General features: G+C 49.9%; 7 protein-coding genes across 7 annotated transcripts; 3 read left to right on the top strand and 4 right to left on the bottom strand.

The window, feature by feature from the left end:
• Positions 1 to 377: 377 nt before the first annotated feature.
• CI109_100079 (uncharacterized protein) lies at positions 378 to 2,684 on the top strand (the record flags this gene model as incomplete). The annotated part of the gene is made up of 4 exons (XM_032007071.1): positions 378 to 675; positions 810 to 908; positions 965 to 1,660; positions 1,717 to 2,684. 4 exons carry the CDS (start codon positions 378 to 380, stop codon positions 2,682 to 2,684), a joined length of 2,061 nt encoding a protein of 686 aa, XP_031858568.1.
• Positions 2,685 to 3,235: 551 nt separating this feature from the next.
• CI109_100080 (uncharacterized protein) lies at positions 3,236 to 5,544 on the top strand (the record flags this gene model as incomplete). Its single annotated transcript, XM_032007070.1, has 7 exons — positions 3,236 to 4,123; positions 4,202 to 4,384; positions 4,452 to 4,460; positions 4,530 to 4,981; positions 5,050 to 5,118; positions 5,185 to 5,245; positions 5,308 to 5,544. The coding sequence occupies 7 exons, from the start codon at positions 3,236 to 3,238 to the stop codon at positions 5,542 to 5,544; spliced, it is 1,899 nt and encodes a 632-aa protein (XP_031858567.1).
• Positions 5,545 to 5,860: 316 nt separating this feature from the next.
• Positions 5,861 to 7,042, bottom strand: CI109_100081 (uncharacterized protein; the record flags this gene model as incomplete). Its single annotated transcript, XM_065966720.1, has 2 exons — positions 5,861 to 6,524; positions 6,804 to 7,042. The coding sequence occupies 2 exons, from the start codon at positions 7,040 to 7,042 to the stop codon at positions 5,861 to 5,863; spliced, it is 903 nt and encodes a 300-aa protein (XP_065822792.1).
• Positions 7,043 to 7,547: 505 nt separating this feature from the next.
• CI109_100082 (uncharacterized protein) lies at positions 7,548 to 9,108 on the bottom strand (the record flags this gene model as incomplete). Its single annotated transcript, XM_032008380.1, has 8 exons — positions 7,548 to 7,612; positions 7,680 to 7,906; positions 7,966 to 8,103; positions 8,163 to 8,338; positions 8,433 to 8,541; positions 8,607 to 8,685; positions 8,744 to 8,838; positions 8,942 to 9,108. The coding sequence occupies 8 exons, from the start codon at positions 9,106 to 9,108 to the stop codon at positions 7,548 to 7,550; spliced, it is 1,056 nt and encodes a 351-aa protein (XP_031857354.1).
• A 1,350-nt stretch (positions 9,109 to 10,458) lies between these two features.
• On the top strand, positions 10,459 to 11,025 carry CI109_100083 (uncharacterized protein; the record flags this gene model as incomplete). Its single annotated transcript, XM_032008379.2, has 2 exons — positions 10,459 to 10,528; positions 10,703 to 11,025. The coding sequence occupies 2 exons, from the start codon at positions 10,459 to 10,461 to the stop codon at positions 11,023 to 11,025; spliced, it is 393 nt and encodes a 130-aa protein (XP_031857353.2).
• A 423-nt stretch (positions 11,026 to 11,448) lies between these two features.
• CI109_100084 (uncharacterized protein) lies at positions 11,449 to 13,371 on the bottom strand (the record flags this gene model as incomplete). Its single annotated transcript, XM_032008378.1, has 9 exons — positions 11,449 to 11,690; positions 11,757 to 11,816; positions 11,880 to 12,014; positions 12,104 to 12,236; positions 12,323 to 12,415; positions 12,509 to 12,546; positions 12,635 to 12,685; positions 12,747 to 12,827; positions 13,146 to 13,371. 9 exons carry the CDS (start codon positions 13,369 to 13,371, stop codon positions 11,449 to 11,451), a joined length of 1,059 nt encoding a protein of 352 aa, XP_031857352.1.
• A 442-nt stretch (positions 13,372 to 13,813) lies between these two features.
• CI109_100085 (tRNA-dihydrouridine(47) synthase [NAD(P)(+)]) lies at positions 13,814 to 16,497 on the bottom strand (the record flags this gene model as incomplete). Its single annotated transcript, XM_032008377.1, has 10 exons — positions 13,814 to 14,128; positions 14,188 to 14,484; positions 14,538 to 14,621; positions 14,684 to 14,703; positions 14,762 to 14,824; positions 14,881 to 14,926; positions 14,977 to 15,210; positions 15,266 to 15,592; positions 15,667 to 16,327; positions 16,403 to 16,497. 10 exons carry the CDS (start codon positions 16,495 to 16,497, stop codon positions 13,814 to 13,816), a joined length of 2,142 nt encoding a protein of 713 aa, XP_031857351.1.
• Between the last annotated feature and the right edge of the window lie 89 nt (positions 16,498 to 16,586).

The raw sequence follows: 16,586 nt of genomic DNA on the forward strand, positions 1-16,586 counted from the left end.
TTGAGTGCTCTGGTACGTGCCTAATATTAGGTTCAATGTTTGGTATCAGGCGTGCGAAGGACATCCTCCGCCACATATAGGCACGTCATACGTCTCCCCTCAATCGTCGGTTTTCAAGGATTTCTCAGTCACTTGTCAACGGCATTTGTTGGCTATTATTATCAGCATCATCTTGTCCGTTTTCACTCTTCCTCAACTACTGGCTACAACGTATCACACCTATCTCGACAGAGGGATAGGTCAATCGCTAACCCTCCGAATCTCCGTACTGGCTAGAGATTCCGCACGAAATCGGTCATCTCACCAGAAGCCCAAAGCTCGCTTCTTCCTTTCGTCTACGTCTTCCAGAAACATCAACGACCCTTTCCTCCTTCACCATGACGACCAACCTCTACGCCATCGCAGGTCCCTCAAAACCCGCATCAGTCGCAACTACCTCTTCGGTCTCACCGAGATCAGAAGCCCCCTCACCGTTGAAAGCGATCTCGTCACTTCCCGAAGACTCATCAGCAAATGGCGGTAGTGGTGGAGGTGTCAACAAAAATGGATTATCATTGGATGAGAATGGAGAGGTTTTGAAAGTTCCAGCTTTTCTGAACAAGCTCTTCACGATGGTGTCGGATTCAACGGTGGATGAGCTGATATATTGGGGTGAAAGTGGAGATTCCTTCTTCGGTGAGTCTCGCATCTGTGCTCAAGCGAGGTGGACGAACAAAGCGGGGCTCGGTTGGCAAGGAGTAAAATGGAGAGGAGGAAGACGGTGTCACGCTTATATAAAGCAGATGGCTGACTGTTGTTTTGCCTTCCAGTCCCGAACGCAGAACATTTTGGCCGAGAATTGCTGCCTAGATGGTTCAAGCATTCCAACTTCTCGAGTTTTGTTAGACAACTGAACATGTATGGCTTCCGTAAGTTTGGAAACCTCTCTGAAGTCACTAGAGAACGTGCTGACAATATCATACAGACAAGGTCCCTCATCTCCAATCTGGTGCACTGAAGAACGAGACGCCGGTTGAGTTGTGGGAGTTCGCCAACCCGTTCTTCAAGCGCGGACAACCCAAACTGCTCGCCAAAGTCACGAGGAAGAACAACCGACCTGGCGCTCCTCCTCCTCCTGCTGCAGTCTCGTCCGGGGCGGTCAATACCCGTGCTGCTTCTCAGGCGGCCGCCGTGACATCCGCGCCTTCATCTGGAAAATACCTTATCACGGATGGAACAGTGGAAGGGGAAGCCGGACCACTGATCGGACCAGCTGGACAAGTGGCCGACCTGAACGCCATCCATAGCGGGATTGCTGCGATTCGTCAAACGCAAGCGAACATCGGAGCTGAGCTTCGAAAGTTGCAATCGTCAAACGAGGCGTTATGGCGACAAGCGTATGAAACGCAAGAAAAGCAACGAAAGCATGAAGATACAATCAACCTTATCGTTTCATTCCTAGAGAGGTTGTTCGGAACAGAAGGAGAAGGTCTGAAGGGATTGAAGGAAGCTATGAGGAGGGGAGGTGTCGGCGGAAGACCGCGAGAGGATAGCGCTGCAGAGGAAACTGGTAGTGCGAAGAAGAGACGAAGAGTGGGACTGGACAGGATGATTGGAGATGGAAAGGCTGGTGTCGACCCGGATATGTCAGACGATGATCGATTGGTGGAGATTGGATCAAGTGAGCCTCCTCTGTCAGTAACGACTGGACAGCGCTAATTGTTTCTTCTCATCTAGGCTCCCAGTACTCCATGCCACCTTTCAGCCGATCAGGATCCGGAAGCAAGCGATCAGGATCAGCGACTCCCACAGACCCCTGGTCGTCTTCTGCTCCGCGATTCACGACACTGCCGACGGAGGACGAGTCTACGCCGTCGACTAGGGGTGCATCAAAACCGCCTATAACACCGGGACAAGATCAGACGTTGGGGACAAATCATCTCTCGCCTCTGTCTGACACCGAGAACCTTCTGCCGTCTGACAACAATGCTCTGGCGCCGTACAACCTCACAAATGGGAACTTTGGTAATAATACCTCAGGTGGTCCCTCGCAACCGCTCTTCAGTCCTTCTTCTGCGGAAGCAGCCGCGTCAGCTTTCAACCTCGACCCGTCATTGTTACAAACCACGATCGGATCGCTCTTGCAGTCACCGGCTGCGGCTCAGATGTTCTTGAACTCGCTCAACAACAGTTCACAAGGCCAAGCGCTCACTACGCCTAATGCCAAATACCCTCCTCCCAATCAGACTTCTTTTCCATTCAACAATACATCGACAATACCACAAAATAGTAATGGTGTGGACCCAAACATGGATCCCACACTCGCTCTCTTGACACCGTTGCCGAATCAGGATGCTTTGATGAACCATTCAGGCGATCTTCTCAAGTCATATCAAGATGCTGCATCAATCGATGGCGGTCTCGATCAACTCCAGGAAAGTATCGATTCGATGGTCAGGTCAATGGGACTGGATTTGCCATCGAACGGAGGAGATGTCAAACCCCCAGGAGGATTCGATAATAACGCAGCGATGGGGATGGGTACCACGATGGGTGGTGGAGGTGAACAACTTGTGGATTCAGATTTCAACGTTGACGAGTTCCTGGAACATTTGGCGAAGAGCGAGGAAGCGGGTGGAGGTGATGGTACCAGTCTGGCAGGATTGCAAGGGAATAATGGACTCGGCGGTGGGGGCAATGCATAGACATTGGTTCAGCATGAGGTAGACTCTCAAATGAGGGTAGCGCAACTCGAGCGATAATTGTATGTATATAGATAGAAGCATACTTAGGACTAAGGGTGCATGTAACATTGCATGTCTCAGATTATTATTACAACGAGTGGAAGTATTCGAAAGAGGTTAACGTAAACGATCGCTGGAACGGAATCTGCTACTTTTCCCTGCAGGGTTTGGTTGAAATGACGATAGATAGCGCAGAGCAAAAAGTTGTAGAGATACTCGTAAACTTGTATATTTAGACGCAGCAAGTCGGGACTAGTCTACTGCGCTTTCCTGTGATCAAAATCAGAATCAAATCACAAAGGAAAGGGAACCACATTCGTAGCCGTAGCGTTATTATCTGACCAGACACAGCAACTGCGATACCGCACTTGTCACTTGACAGCACGGACAACTGACCGAACGACACCGAACCCTTTGTTATTCTCACACTAAAATACAGACAGTAAATTACCTTGTTTCAGCCCGTTACCGAGCAACGAGTAACAATCAACAACACGAAAGCACAGTGCACCATGTCGCTATCCAAACATCCTTCTCTCCGAGTCGACACTTCCTCTTCCTCTTTGACAACACCATCAACAACGAGTAGTGTTAGTGGTAGTCGACGACGAGACGATTCGCGTTCACCAGAGACGTTACGAGGTAGATCACCTTCTCGACCTCCAGTACCAGAATCATCACCTAGTAATCCGTTTCGAAACGAATTTGAATACGAATACTTTGACGATAGACGGACGACGACGACAGCGACGCGCGGGTGGTCATTCTCATCGATAAGAAGTAAGATGGTGAAGAGGAATTATATGCCTACGCCATTGGGTTATGGTGTACTTGCATTTCTGATCTTGACAGGATTATATCTCGTTTCACCATCGACAGAGGGAGGTGTGAAATTATTACCATCGTCATGGGATGGATTTGGAATCATCTCCAATTCTGAAGGAGAAGGTTGGATAACATCGTCGGCGGGCGCAGACGCAGGAGCACAAGAAGGATTCGACGATTCTTCACCACCACCACCACTACTACCTCTACCTTATATCTATCATACCATCTTCCCCTCGAAAACAATACCAAAATCACTCCTCACCCCTCGCTTATATCCACTGGCAACTCGACTCGTCGATTTCCTCCATCGACCAATCCTCTCGCATGAAGATGCTAAAACAGCGAATGACAAAGGATGTCCTAGGGACCTTTCGGACAAATTGGTCAATCCGGATCAATACAATGGTGATTCGTCATTCTGGATGAATGATGTGACAACAGATGAAATCGCAAAGAGGAGAGGGGATATCGTTAAGTGGATAGCGGAGAGGGTGGAGAACGGTGAAGAAGTTTTGGGAGCGGAGGGGAAGACGGGTTCGGGGAGAGGTATCGTTTTAACGGGGGGCAATCAGGTGAGTCAAGCCCTCCGTTGAACTCTACTCGATGGCGTGGCAATTACATTCCGCTGAGCTTCGCGAAATCATCACCAGGACACGACTTTCCGAACCATCACAGCTATCAAGCATCTTCGACGGCTGGATGTGACACTACCTATCGAGGTGTTCCACTACTCTGACGAGCTCACCGATCAGAATCAGAGGAAAGAGATTGAAGACCTCGGAGCGACTCTGAGAGAGGCAGAGGGATTGACCAAGGTTGATGGAGTGTGGAAGGTGAGCTGCATGCCGTATATGTATGAGGGATACAAACTGATCGTTGCTTGATCTTCCCAAAACGCAGAACTGGCAGGTACGTTGATGGTATTACGCTGACGTGGAACAAGAAGTGACAGTGTACTGACGTGAAGTTTCATTTCAGATCAAAGGCCTTGCTCTTGTCCAATCCTCATTCCGAGAGATACTCTACCTTGATTCTGACAACACTCCCCTCCGATCTCCTACCCATCTTTTCGATGCTCCAATCTACACATCGTCCGGTCGAGCCGCCTTCTGGCCCGATCTATCAAAAGATCATCCTGACAACGCCATATGGCGATTGATCGGCGATTCTTGCTCACTAGATCTATGGACGTTCGAATCCGGTCAGATAGTCATTGACAAAGCGGGAAACAACGGTCTGAACTTTGCTGCATTGGTGATTGCGGCCGGTATGATGAATGATAGGGAGTTCTGGTTCCATATGTGTGGAGGAGATAAAGATACGTTCAGATGGGCGTTCAGAGCTTTGGGTTTGGACTTTGGCGTTAGTCCAAGATGGATGAGTACGGTGGGGATCAAGAATAGTTATGATGGTGGAAGATTTTGTGGACAGTGAGTGGTCTCTTGGATTCAGTATAGCGAATGTGATAGGGTGCTGACAAGGTTTTTTTTTGGTTTAGCTCTGTCCTGCAATACGACCTCGTCACTCCAGAAGGCTTCACAAGACCGCCTCCACTTTTCGTCCATTCGTGAGTCATGCCTTCGGACTCAGGCGTCCTTGCGCATGCTGACATAGCCCTTGGCCCGTTTCACAGAAATCTGCTCAAACACCTCGGTGGCACGGGACTGAGCAGAGGCGGCCTCTTCCAGCAAATCGTGAGTGTAATTTCCCTCTCGGTTCGACCGTGAGACTGATCATATATTGTTATTGCACACAGCGTCGCATGTCCGATGACGACTCGTCTAACCCTTCACTCAACTACGCTCACTCATTCGTGTACATCGGTCCAGGACGAGGAATGTGTTTGGATCTAGATTGGCATGATCATGTTCCTGAGAACGTGAGAGAGGAAGTGGGGTTGCAGACTCTCGATGTGAGCGAGGAAGAAGGAGGGGTGTTTGATGGTTTCGAAGAGACTTGGTTTGAAGAAGGCGGAAGGATTGGGGGTTGGTAGTGAACGAGTGGGATTGTCAGTAGTAGGAGTGTCTTTAGCCCTTGACATGGTACGCATGCCAAAGTCAAATAGTAGTTTGTGTTTATAGAAAATCATAGATTGGATAGTTTGTCTGTAGCAGTACGATTCGCATACATGATGCAGCACATACACGCTGTGTGTAGGGGTGAGGTGAGGAGAAGTATCGAACGTCTTTCGCTGTCTTGCATAGCTATATACATATGCCCTGGTATCTGACATGGTCTGGTGCTGCATGTCCATAGTGACAGCTGTACGAGCAACGTACTTTGCATGTTTTCTATCCATTCTGTCCCCTTTAGAAACCACACCTATCCATCCATCTCTCCACTTCTATCCTCCCCTTATCCGACAATTCCCGACTCTCATCAACGACTGCCAATTCTACACCTTTGCCTCTACCTCGTCTACCGAGCGTCCAACCAGATTTGTTCGGATCTTCACCCGCGAATTCTCTCACTAATCGATTTTCGACACTCAATTTCGTCATCTTCTCTTGAGAAGAGAGGATGAGGAGAGGGAAATGAGGTTCGTATTTGAATACAGGCCATTTCCACGTTTGCCCCTTCTCACTGGTGTTGGAAGCAGAAGAGGATCTTGGATCGTCATCAGCCGTGGGATCAAGTAAGACTAATCCGCTAGCTGGATGATCTTCAATATAAGCTTGGGCGAGTAACGTGCTTCCCCCTCGAGCAATGATGATGGGCGGGAAAGGGATTGCCATCAGTCGGATCTGAGAGTTCAGAGCAGTCACCATGGAAGGGAAGGGCGATATAACTTCAGCTTCTGACGAGGAGGCGGAGGCGCGGTCGGGGTCCGGGAAGGTAGGAGTGGATGACGATGATGATAATTGGGTTATCTCCAGAGGAGCAGTTTCGGAGGAAGATGACGCAGGCGCGGTGATGTCGATCTCGATAGAGGTGTACCCCTTTTCAGCTAGCATACCTGACCAGTCTGCCCATCTGGGGGGGGAGAGAGTGTCAGCAAAGAATACTTTGTGACTATATCACGACACTTCCTTGTAGGGAGCCACAGGTCGAAAGCGCAAGGCATATCTACTTTAGGGAACAGAGCAGGTCGATACTTCGACCCAAACCAAACCAAATGCCTATCTCCACAGACTGCTGCAGCGCACACAACCCTGTATCCCAACTCTATATCGTATATCGAGTATCTCTGTCCCCAGCTAACAACGCCCAAAACACCCATAACTCGCAGAAGAAGAATCGTCGCCCACTCACTCTCCTTCCTCTTCCAACCCCAACCCTCTCACTCTCAAAAATACCACAGGATACGGACTCTCCCACCTCGCTCCTTCCCACGGTTTACGATATAAATACCTCGAGCACCTCGCTTGTTCGCCGATCTTGGGAGTAGTGGAGAATTGTCGTAATGGGAGGACGATGGAGAGACCCATAGAGATTGTCAAGGGTCGGAAGTAGGTGAGGACGGTACGTGTGTGTGAGAGGATGGTCGGCATCGTCGAGATTCGAGACTTGAGTGGACCAAGCCAGTAGGTAGCAAGACGAGTTTACAGTAAGGAGGTGATATTGAGGGGATGCTTTCGGTCGGTCGGTGGGATATTCGAAGGTGTCAACAATATGCGCTGTCGAATAGCATTGTTGAGAGAGACGATAAGATAACCTCGGTCGAATCTCGCTGCAGCGTCGTCGCGAATGATGTTGCGTCCAGTGACGTCAGTCAAAACATGCGAACCACCGTTTTCATTATACGGATTCAACAGACAATGCATTGATTAGACTACTTCTGCATTTCCAATGCCTTGCTTCTGACTTCTATGTACTGGGAGACGACTACCTCACAGACAGTTATGGTAGTACTACCATGGTCCAGAATACCACTTGACAAGTATAGACATACCCCAACCCATCCATTCAATCTATGTTACTGCTTTCCCCACTTGCCAAAGCTGTACCGCTTAGCCCCTATCCTTCGGCGCTGTCTTGCTTTCCCACATGCGCCGCTTAGTCTTGTGTCTGCCAAAGACCGTATGACTTGCCAGGGTTGGTTTGCCATAGTCGAATCGTACCTGTAAACACGAATACCATTTGTCAGTCAATCTCCTACTGCGCCATTTTGAATCCGTATCCACTCACCATCCTCACTACCACTCGCATACACCTCTCCATCGGGACTGTACGAGGCGCAGAGAACAGGACCATGGTGGCCCTTGTACACCTCTTTCTCCTGTCCCGAGTCAAGGTCGTAAACTCTGACCCAGGGGTCATTGGTCGAACCGACGACGAATCGGTCGCGGAGGAAGGGGTGGAGAGATGCGGATGTAGGGGGATGGGGAAGCTCGACTGTGACGGGTGGATGTTGTCTTCATAGGCAACAAACAGATCAATCTTGGGCAGGATCTACAACGGCTTGTAAACTCACCTCAAAATGTCTAGGAAGTGCACCTTCTTCCCCGCGGTAACGCTCAGCGTCCCGCCCCCATGTGCAAGCTCCATCGAGGTGATGGGCTCGCCGAGATCCAGAGCAGCTGTTTGACTCAACGTTCTCAAGTCCCACCATCTGCACGGGTATCAGCTGACTCCCTTATTTTCATTCAGAAAGGACATAGCTGCACTCACCTCACTTTGCCATCTTCGGCCGCACTGACACCCATTGTTCCACCGGAGCCTTCGTCCCAGACCAAACTTCGCACGTTGCCCTCGCATGATAGCCCGTCGGGATTGCTTCCCAACACTAAAGGTTCGGCATCGGGTCTACCGAGGTCAAACAGTCGGATCTTCTTCTCGTGTCCTCCCTGTGTGAGAAGGTTTGTCAGTACGGTCCTGCTGGGAAGGTCGACTAGGGTTCCAGCCAGCATAATTATGCGAACTACTAGGAATGGCACTCACAGTTAAGAGATATTGTGGTGTTGATTGCGGGTTGAGCGCAACAGATCGGACGATGTGATTATGGGCAAAAGTGTGGAGAGCTTCACCGGTATTTGTGTCCCAGATCTTGCTGCAAACGAATGTCAGCAAGCATATCCAAACTCGCTTTAGCCAATTGTAATGTCATTGACTTACGCTGTGAAATCCGCACTACCCGTCACTGCTCGAGATGTGTCGAGCGAAATCTTGGAAGACCACACCGCACCCTTGTGGCCTACAAATCCACAATTAGCAATCACTTCGAAGGTGCGGTGAAAAAGCAGCTGACTCACCTAAGAAGGTTCCAATCCAGTCTCCGAGCCAGCTCCGAAGCATTGGGTTTCCATCTTTACAGGCAGAGATCAAGAGGTACGTGCCGTCATCGAGCCTGTCAACAAGCTGTCAGCACAATCCTGGGCATCTGGGGCAAACCAAGGAGATGGGCAAGCACTTGCGTTGCCTGAAGATGAGGGAATGACTGGGCAACTCACAGGTTCGAGAATTGCAAGTGAGTTACGGGTCGTGTATGACCCGAACAGAGCAGAGGTTGAACTTTGATAGTTCCATTTGCGCTCTGAGCGCCGTCACGGCCGAGAGGATCGGGTGTGGTGGAGTGTGAGTGGGGAAGGGAGTTGTAACCGTTTGTGTAGTTTGCCATGGTGTTGAGTGCGAGCGTAAGTGATGTTAAGTTGAAGGAAAGGAGGGGTTATTGCAATGCTGGAAGAAGTGGTACGTAGCGATGATAGATGATATAATGACTTTTCGATAGGATCTACGTCCTATTAGAGAGCTGGTTGCTTGAAGTTAAGACCTTAGTGTAGGTGCGAAGTGACTATGGCGCAGCTTGCTTGTTGCTGTGCTTGTGGAAAGGCGGTGAAGGGAATGATTGACCGGCAGAAGCTGACAGTAGTGAAATTGGGGTGGTAGTTGACAGTCGAACAGCAAGAAGCTGATGGTGATTTGCGAGTAGACCTTCGAGGTCGGGGCGATGATATGGGGTTGGCGGGCGCGGTGCTAGTACTGTGAACGGACTGGACGTGCAAGACAAGGAAGAGATTTATATTGTCGTCTCGTATATTATTGTTGTGATGATTTCGTTAAGTTATAGTCAGACTTTCGAGGTCGTGTAGAGCAGTTCTGTTGCCCACGAGACGTAGCGTATTGGGTGTGCCGAGATGAGAGCTGTCAGAAGAGTGGATTGATGATGGTTGACTAATGAGTCGATGCTGATGGTGTTGTTAGGCTGCTGGTTGAATTCTAAGGGGTATATTATTTGTGGTACCGGTAAGGAGGATAGTTGGAGGGGATATATATGATGCTAGAGAAGAAGAGAGAGAGGATGGGACGAAGAAGAGAGAGGTATTGAGAGTCAAGCAGTTGGTATAAGAGAAAGGTGCAATTGATGTATTGTACTCACTCTGAAGATGAGTCGCGACGACGAGCGAGCGAGAGACTGAATATTACGCGTGGCTGCCATACAAGTAAAAGTGCCACACTCGAGAATATCACCGGATAACGCCGTGGCAGAGCTCGTTCGCTCGTACTCGTCCTACGGACTAGCATCTTCAACCTCGAATTGTACTTGCTTGATATTGATTAATCAACAGTCAGTCAAACAACGCTTCGCTTTCCATTTTCTCGTTCTCCGCCCCTTTGCTCGACAACGCAAAAGCCGTACAAGGCACACTCTACAACTTCAACAAGAGACTCGTCCGACTCCGTCTTTCAAAATGAAGCTCGTCAGGTGGGTATTGTGGTATTCATTCCATGGGAGGGAGGTAGGGGCTTGGACCGCCCTTGGAGGATGGAGCGATCGTTGAAGGCATCTACGCGTGACGAGATGGGGTGGAGGAGGCATCGCTGGACAATGCGCCACGTCGGGGAGATATACGTGTAGAGACAATGTTGGAATGCTGGCGGTATCCCAGTCATTGTGACGGACCGAGAGGAGGAGGAAGATATGTTTATGATTTTGTGCTGATCCAACCCCCTCCTCCCCAGATTCTTGATGAAGCTCAACAACGAGACGGTCACGATCGAGCTCAAGAACGGTACCGTGATCCACGGAACGATCACTTGTGGGTGTTGATGGGGTTGTGTGTAGAAGCGATGGTAGCTGACTCTTGATCCGTCGTTTCATTCTTCTCCGACTTACCCCTTGTCTACCAACTGTTGCTGATTCTCTTGTCACGAACCGATACTCATGGCACTATTTACCGTCTCGGTATATCGTCGGAATCACGTCAAAACAGCCGTCGACCCTCAAATGAACACACATTTGAAATCCGTCAAACTGACTCTCCGATCCCAATCGTCATCTCAACCACCTTTATCTCTCGATTCTATTGCCATCCGAGGTAACAACGTCCGATATTATATCCTTCCCGACTCTTTACCGCTCGACACGTTGTTAGTTGACGATGCGCCGCGGGCCAAGAAGAGAAAGGATGGTGGAGCAGGTGCCGCAAGCAAAGCTGTGAGAGGAGCGAGGGGAGCTCCCAGAGGCGGTGGGATGAGGGGTGGTGGTGGAAGAGGTGGACCAAGGGGCGGTGGTGGTAGAGGAAGAGGGTTCTAAGCGTCATCGCTGTTCGTGTAATAGAGAGAAAGGAGAATTGAGAATTGAAGGTTTGATCTGATCTGTTAGGGTCGGACTCAAGACCCGGCAGAAAAGTGACGAGAGGCGTTGTTTTCCCTTTACCGTTTCATATCATATCCGAACATACTGTTTATGAATGCACGCATTATGGCTGTACGTGAAGGGAAGAGGCGAGTAGTATACACTTTGCCATGGGGTGTGCAAGGTATGGCTGCAGTGTCAAAAGACGCTATTCATGGAGTATTTCTCCTGCTAACTTCTTATCGCCTGGACACCGGAAGAATGCTATATCACATGCATTTTACCACTCTACCCAGAGACCATTTTATTCTAATTCTAAATGCGACATCTATTGCGCGGTCTTTTGTGATCTCAATGATCTTACCCGCTGCCTGGGCTTCACTAATAACCCTTAGCGGGATCAACCTTGTTGATAGGCTTCCCGCCCTCTCTTATCCTCTTGACGTTGGCCAAAAGTAGATCCGCACCAATCTCAAAGTACCCTGCTATGTCTGACGAAGTGTGTGGTGTGATAGTCACTTGAGGGTGAGTGAACAGCGGGTGATTGTCAGGGAGGGGTTCCGGGTCGGTCACGTCCAATGCGGAACCGGAGAGGTTATCGTTGAGTGCTTCGAGAAGAACCTCTGTATTTGGGATGTCATCAATCTGTGGTCGGATGTAATGATGTAGAGGAGTATCGATCAACTCACCCGTCTTGACGAGATCGCCTCGACCAACATTGATAAAAATGGCTCCCTTCTTCAACAAGGCTGGGGAGGGTCGAGATTGCGCCTGTCAGCTTATGCTAACCTGATGGCTGACATCTCACTCACCGAGATGCTCCGCCTTGAGCAGGTTGGTAGTCTGAGGAGTGGATGGGAGACTCGCGATAAGGATATCGGTCTGTTGCAAGAAAGAGTTGAACGAATCTGGGTCGTTGGTAGAGTAATACCCAGAAGGAATAGAACCTAATACCGCAGCCAGAATCAGCTTTGTGCATACACAACCGCCAAAGCGGCTACCCTGGTTGTGTGTGAGAGTACAAACGACGACTTACCATCCTTGTCACCTGTACCGGGGATGATATACCCATCATCGTCCCTCCTCTCACCACTCGAATTGGCAGCGATGACCTTGACATTGAACGCTTTGAGCAATCGAGCCGTCTCTCGGGCGATATGACCGTAGCCCTGTGCAAAATGGATATCATGCGTCAGAACGCCGTCTCGTGCTTTCATACCTCTTCTGGTATGGAGGTAGATACGCTGGGACTTACGAGTAAACCTGCTGTCTTGCCGTGGAGGGTTTGGCCTGTGAAGCCTTGAGATTTGGGGAACTGGGGGATATCTCTTCGCCATTTCTGCTCGGTCTGCGATTGGGGATATCCAAAAGTAAGTCTATCGTCGACAAAGGAGGAATATAGTTCGAGCAGACATAGAAGCAGAATCGAATATAGACTCACTCGGAGGTTGAATGTTTGCAAGTAGATTCGAGAGTACACTACTCGTTCGAAAGGAATTATCCCGGTCCGCGATCAGTCACTTTTCTCCTTCCAGACCCCCACGACAGACAGGAGAGATAATCTCACCACTGATAGCTTGCGAGATGATCCATTGAGGAATACTGAGCACGTGAATACCTACAACGAAGAGCCTGGCATAAGCCAACGCGCACTCGTTCTTTCAGTCACTTTGACTCACCAGAAGCACTGCAGATGGCGATGTGTTTGCGGGCCGTTTCGTTCTTGAGCGCAGGACTCTCGAGGGCTTTGTTGGCACCGGCTGAAGGAGGGGAGAATGTCAAGGACAAAGTCAGCGTTGCGGTCCTCTCTTCTCGATCTTGGAGAGAGCGAATCAAGTGCTCGCTCGAACGAGACGGAATAAGGTTGTCGCTCGCAAATCAACAGGCTTATCTCGCCATGTCTATGTGGGGTACCATCCTCCGTCCACTTGCTTCAAGCGGAGAAGACGCTTCTCGGTCATATCGCCTCTCCATGATCTCCCATCTCTCCCACACATGACACGGTTCAAGCTGATCTCTACGTCCCTTACCCCGAGCACCTCTGGGGCAACCGTGGTCAGAGCCTAGTTCACACTCACCACTGGTCAACTGTACGACCTTTGTCCTCTTCACATCCTCCCATGTCAGATCCTCCGGCAATCCATGATAATTGCTATACCAAACATCGGCCTCTCTCGCAATGTCCTTAGGCACAGGTGCCGGATAAGGGATATGATGAACGTGCTTGAAATGGGTTTTCACTTCGGCCAACTTCTCTTGGGAGAGAGGAGCTGTTATCACGAGGTTATCGAGGTGGGGTGCCATCATGTTTCGCTATTTGAGTCGCGTCGCGTTTCTTACAAGCTTACAAGAGGAAGGGGGTGAACCGTCTTTTGGCTTTGTGATTTGTTGATGAGATGAGATCTAATCAAGCTTATATGTGTTTCTCTTATTTACTTGACCAGATCCCCCTCCCCCCTTCTCTCATGTTCTGATTGCGCTCTATCTCGTGATTGATTGATTCCCTTTTTCTGGGCGCCCGTTCGGATCTCGGATCTCGCCGAAAGTCAAAGTCACCGATTTCAGGATCACGCCTTTTGTAGCAAGCAATAAGCGCCGTCGACTGGTAAGCGCACGGTCATGATCGCTCAACACACATACATACATATCATACATCGCGTATCGCGTATCGATATATCGAGAATATATATACCATGCATATATGACAATACATACACCTTGCCCGCTTGCAGGAAAGTAGCACAGCCTACCCCTGCGCCTCTTCACCTCCATACGCATTACTCTTATGTTTCGGCACAAAGTTGAACCCTTCGTCCACTTTACCCAAGAACATCTCTGAGATCTTCACCCAATCTCCGCTGAACGGAGAACTCAACAACGTCTCAAGCTCGCTCCTACCCCTATAAGCTGGCGGTCTTTCGTTGAGTTTCGCGGGGAGTCGTTCGAGAAGACCGATAGGGACATAACGATGTTGGAAAGACAGAGCTTCGCAAAGGAATCGTCGGGTCGTGTTGATACCTTGCGTATCGGAACCCCAATGAGATAAACCGAATTCAGCGTACTGTGTACAATAGTCAGCGTCACACTCTGAGAGACCACTACACGCAACAGAGAACCCACCTTCCTGATACCCTCCAGTCGCTCCGTCGCTGAGATATCCCACTCTCTCCTCTCTTTGATCTCAGTAAAGATCCAGGGTTTGATCAATGCTCCTCTCGCAACCATCACACCATCCACACCGCTCTTCTCCATCTCTTCGTAGTACCCTTGAGCAGAGAAACAATCACCGTTGCCAAAGATTGGTACAGATGGCAAGTTCGCATCAGCGAGAGATTCTCGAAGAGTCGTGGCGCATTGCTTGATGTATTCCCAATCCGCAAGTTTGGAGTATCGTTGTTGACGAGATCGACCGTGCAGCTGTTCGTGCAAGTCAGCTAGGATTTTGTTCTGAGTATGTAGAGCAAACTTACAGTCAAAGCACCCGCACCCCACTCGCTCACGAAACGAGGAATGAGCTTATGCGCATTCGGCTTGCCGTTGGCAACACCGGTTCGCTGTGTGGCAGCATAATGTCAGTGGGCTGCACCTGTATTCTGAGTCCCAGCAAGCTACATACGAATTTTACAGTCAAGGGGACTATGGGCAAGTCGAAATCAGTCTCACTGCTGCATCACAGGAGTTCAAGATTACTCACTGTCTCCCAAAGCTCGGTTCATTCCAACCAAGATCTTTCCTAGTCGTCCAGGAGAATCCATTACTTGTGGTCCATTTTGATCAGCCGATATCCAATATCTTAGCTGCACAAATACTCACAAGCACTGCCGGCTCCTTGGTTGAACACCAAATCGATCGGACAACCCTGCGCACGATATTAGCAGCTATACGGGATCAGATGTCGGATACACTCACAAGGTTGACATCGACGAAGTCCACCCCATCACCGATTGTCTTCTTGATCAACTCCGCAGCGGGGACCATACGATTCGCATAACCACCTGCGAGCTGGATACCGAACATCTTTTCGGACTCGTGTCGTCGACATAAGGCCCATTCGTCGTTTTGTCCAAAGACGAGAGGTTGGGCCAAAGCCATCTCGGAAACCGTGATTGTCGCTCCGTAGTCGACACATAGTCGTCGGAAGGGCTACATAAAGGCTGTCAGCCTGTATACTTACGGATTCCTCCCGCTTGTTGCTCACCAGGTTGCCAACGGTAGTGAGAGGAGCTAAATATCTCCCTCCTTCCCAGTTCAACCTCTTCTTCTCCTCTGGTCTGAGTGGCACATCCAGCGCTTCGTTCTCTCCAAGCACGTAGCCTTTTGGTTCTGCGGGCTGTTCCGCGTTCATAGCGCTCTCTTCATTTGCGGCTGCTTCTTCGTTCGCGGCATTCATGGCGCTTTCTTCGTCATCGGCGGCAGCTAATGGTCGTTTCGGTCTAGGGGCGGATTTTGTTTTAGGTTGATACAATGTGAAGGGTTTTCCAGGGTCTGTCAGTTCGAGATATGCTCGAGAGAAGGGATAGTCGAACTGAAGACGACGAAAAAGCGATCAGCTACTGCCCTATGCAGAAAGCATGTTTATATGTGGGGTTTAGGACTCACGGCGCTGCGTCTGAGTTGGTTGAGGACATCATTCTCAGGCCAATTCGTCTCCCTTCGTCTCCATTGCTCCTCACTCTCGCCCGTTGAGAAGTGCAGGACTTCCCAATCTCCCATCCTAGTCGAAGGTCCCGCCTCTCCGTTTCCGTTCTCACTGTGTTCCACCTTCTTGATATGTCCACCCAAGTACCTACATCTCCACCCAAAAGGACAGTATCCCAAATCCTTCAGAACGGGACAAGTCGTAGCGAGATCAATCTTCCTGCCCACAACATCATCATCCTCTCCTGCAGCCTTCCTCTCCGGCTCCACGACATACGGCGGTTCTCCCCGCAATTCTGCAGTAGGGTTATACGATACGTCTGAAGGTTTGACTGCGAAATACCCTTCCCAACTATGGGCATAACGACATTCTCCACTTCGATCGCAGACGCCCGTGTGTTCCCATGATCGACAAATACGGATAGACGATTCGCGAACTACGGGGAAATGTCGAGCTTTGTTCTGTCCCTTCTTTTCCTTTTTGTTGGTCTTTTGACGTTTGTTATCACGAGCATCGGTTGATGTGGCGGGTCCTCGACCTTCCGCAGCGTCGTCGGGATCGATGTCGTTCAGCTGAGCAGTGGAGGCGAGCTCGACAACTGGGGTTTGATAGATCAGATACCTAGTCAAGGCGAAAGACGGTCAGCTCAAACCCTTTTGAGGTCAATCCAATATCAGGCGCAGCGCAACCACTCACTCCGCTTTGATCGGTGCTTGGCCTGATCTTTCAGGTCGAGCGGATAGGTTTGTCTCTGGCCGAGCAGTAGCGGCAGGGTCTTCAGAAGCGGACATGGCTGGCGATCCGGATTGTTGGGAGTCAGTTGTTGATACAACAATGAGGGAATGGTATCTTGTCCTAACGTCAATCTCACCACAGCAGG

Source organism: Kwoniella shandongensis, chromosome 1, assembly GCF_008629635.2.
Source record: "Kwoniella shandongensis chromosome 1, complete sequence".
In the NCBI taxonomy this organism is placed as follows: Eukaryota; Fungi; Basidiomycota; class Tremellomycetes; order Tremellales; family Cryptococcaceae; genus Kwoniella; species Kwoniella shandongensis.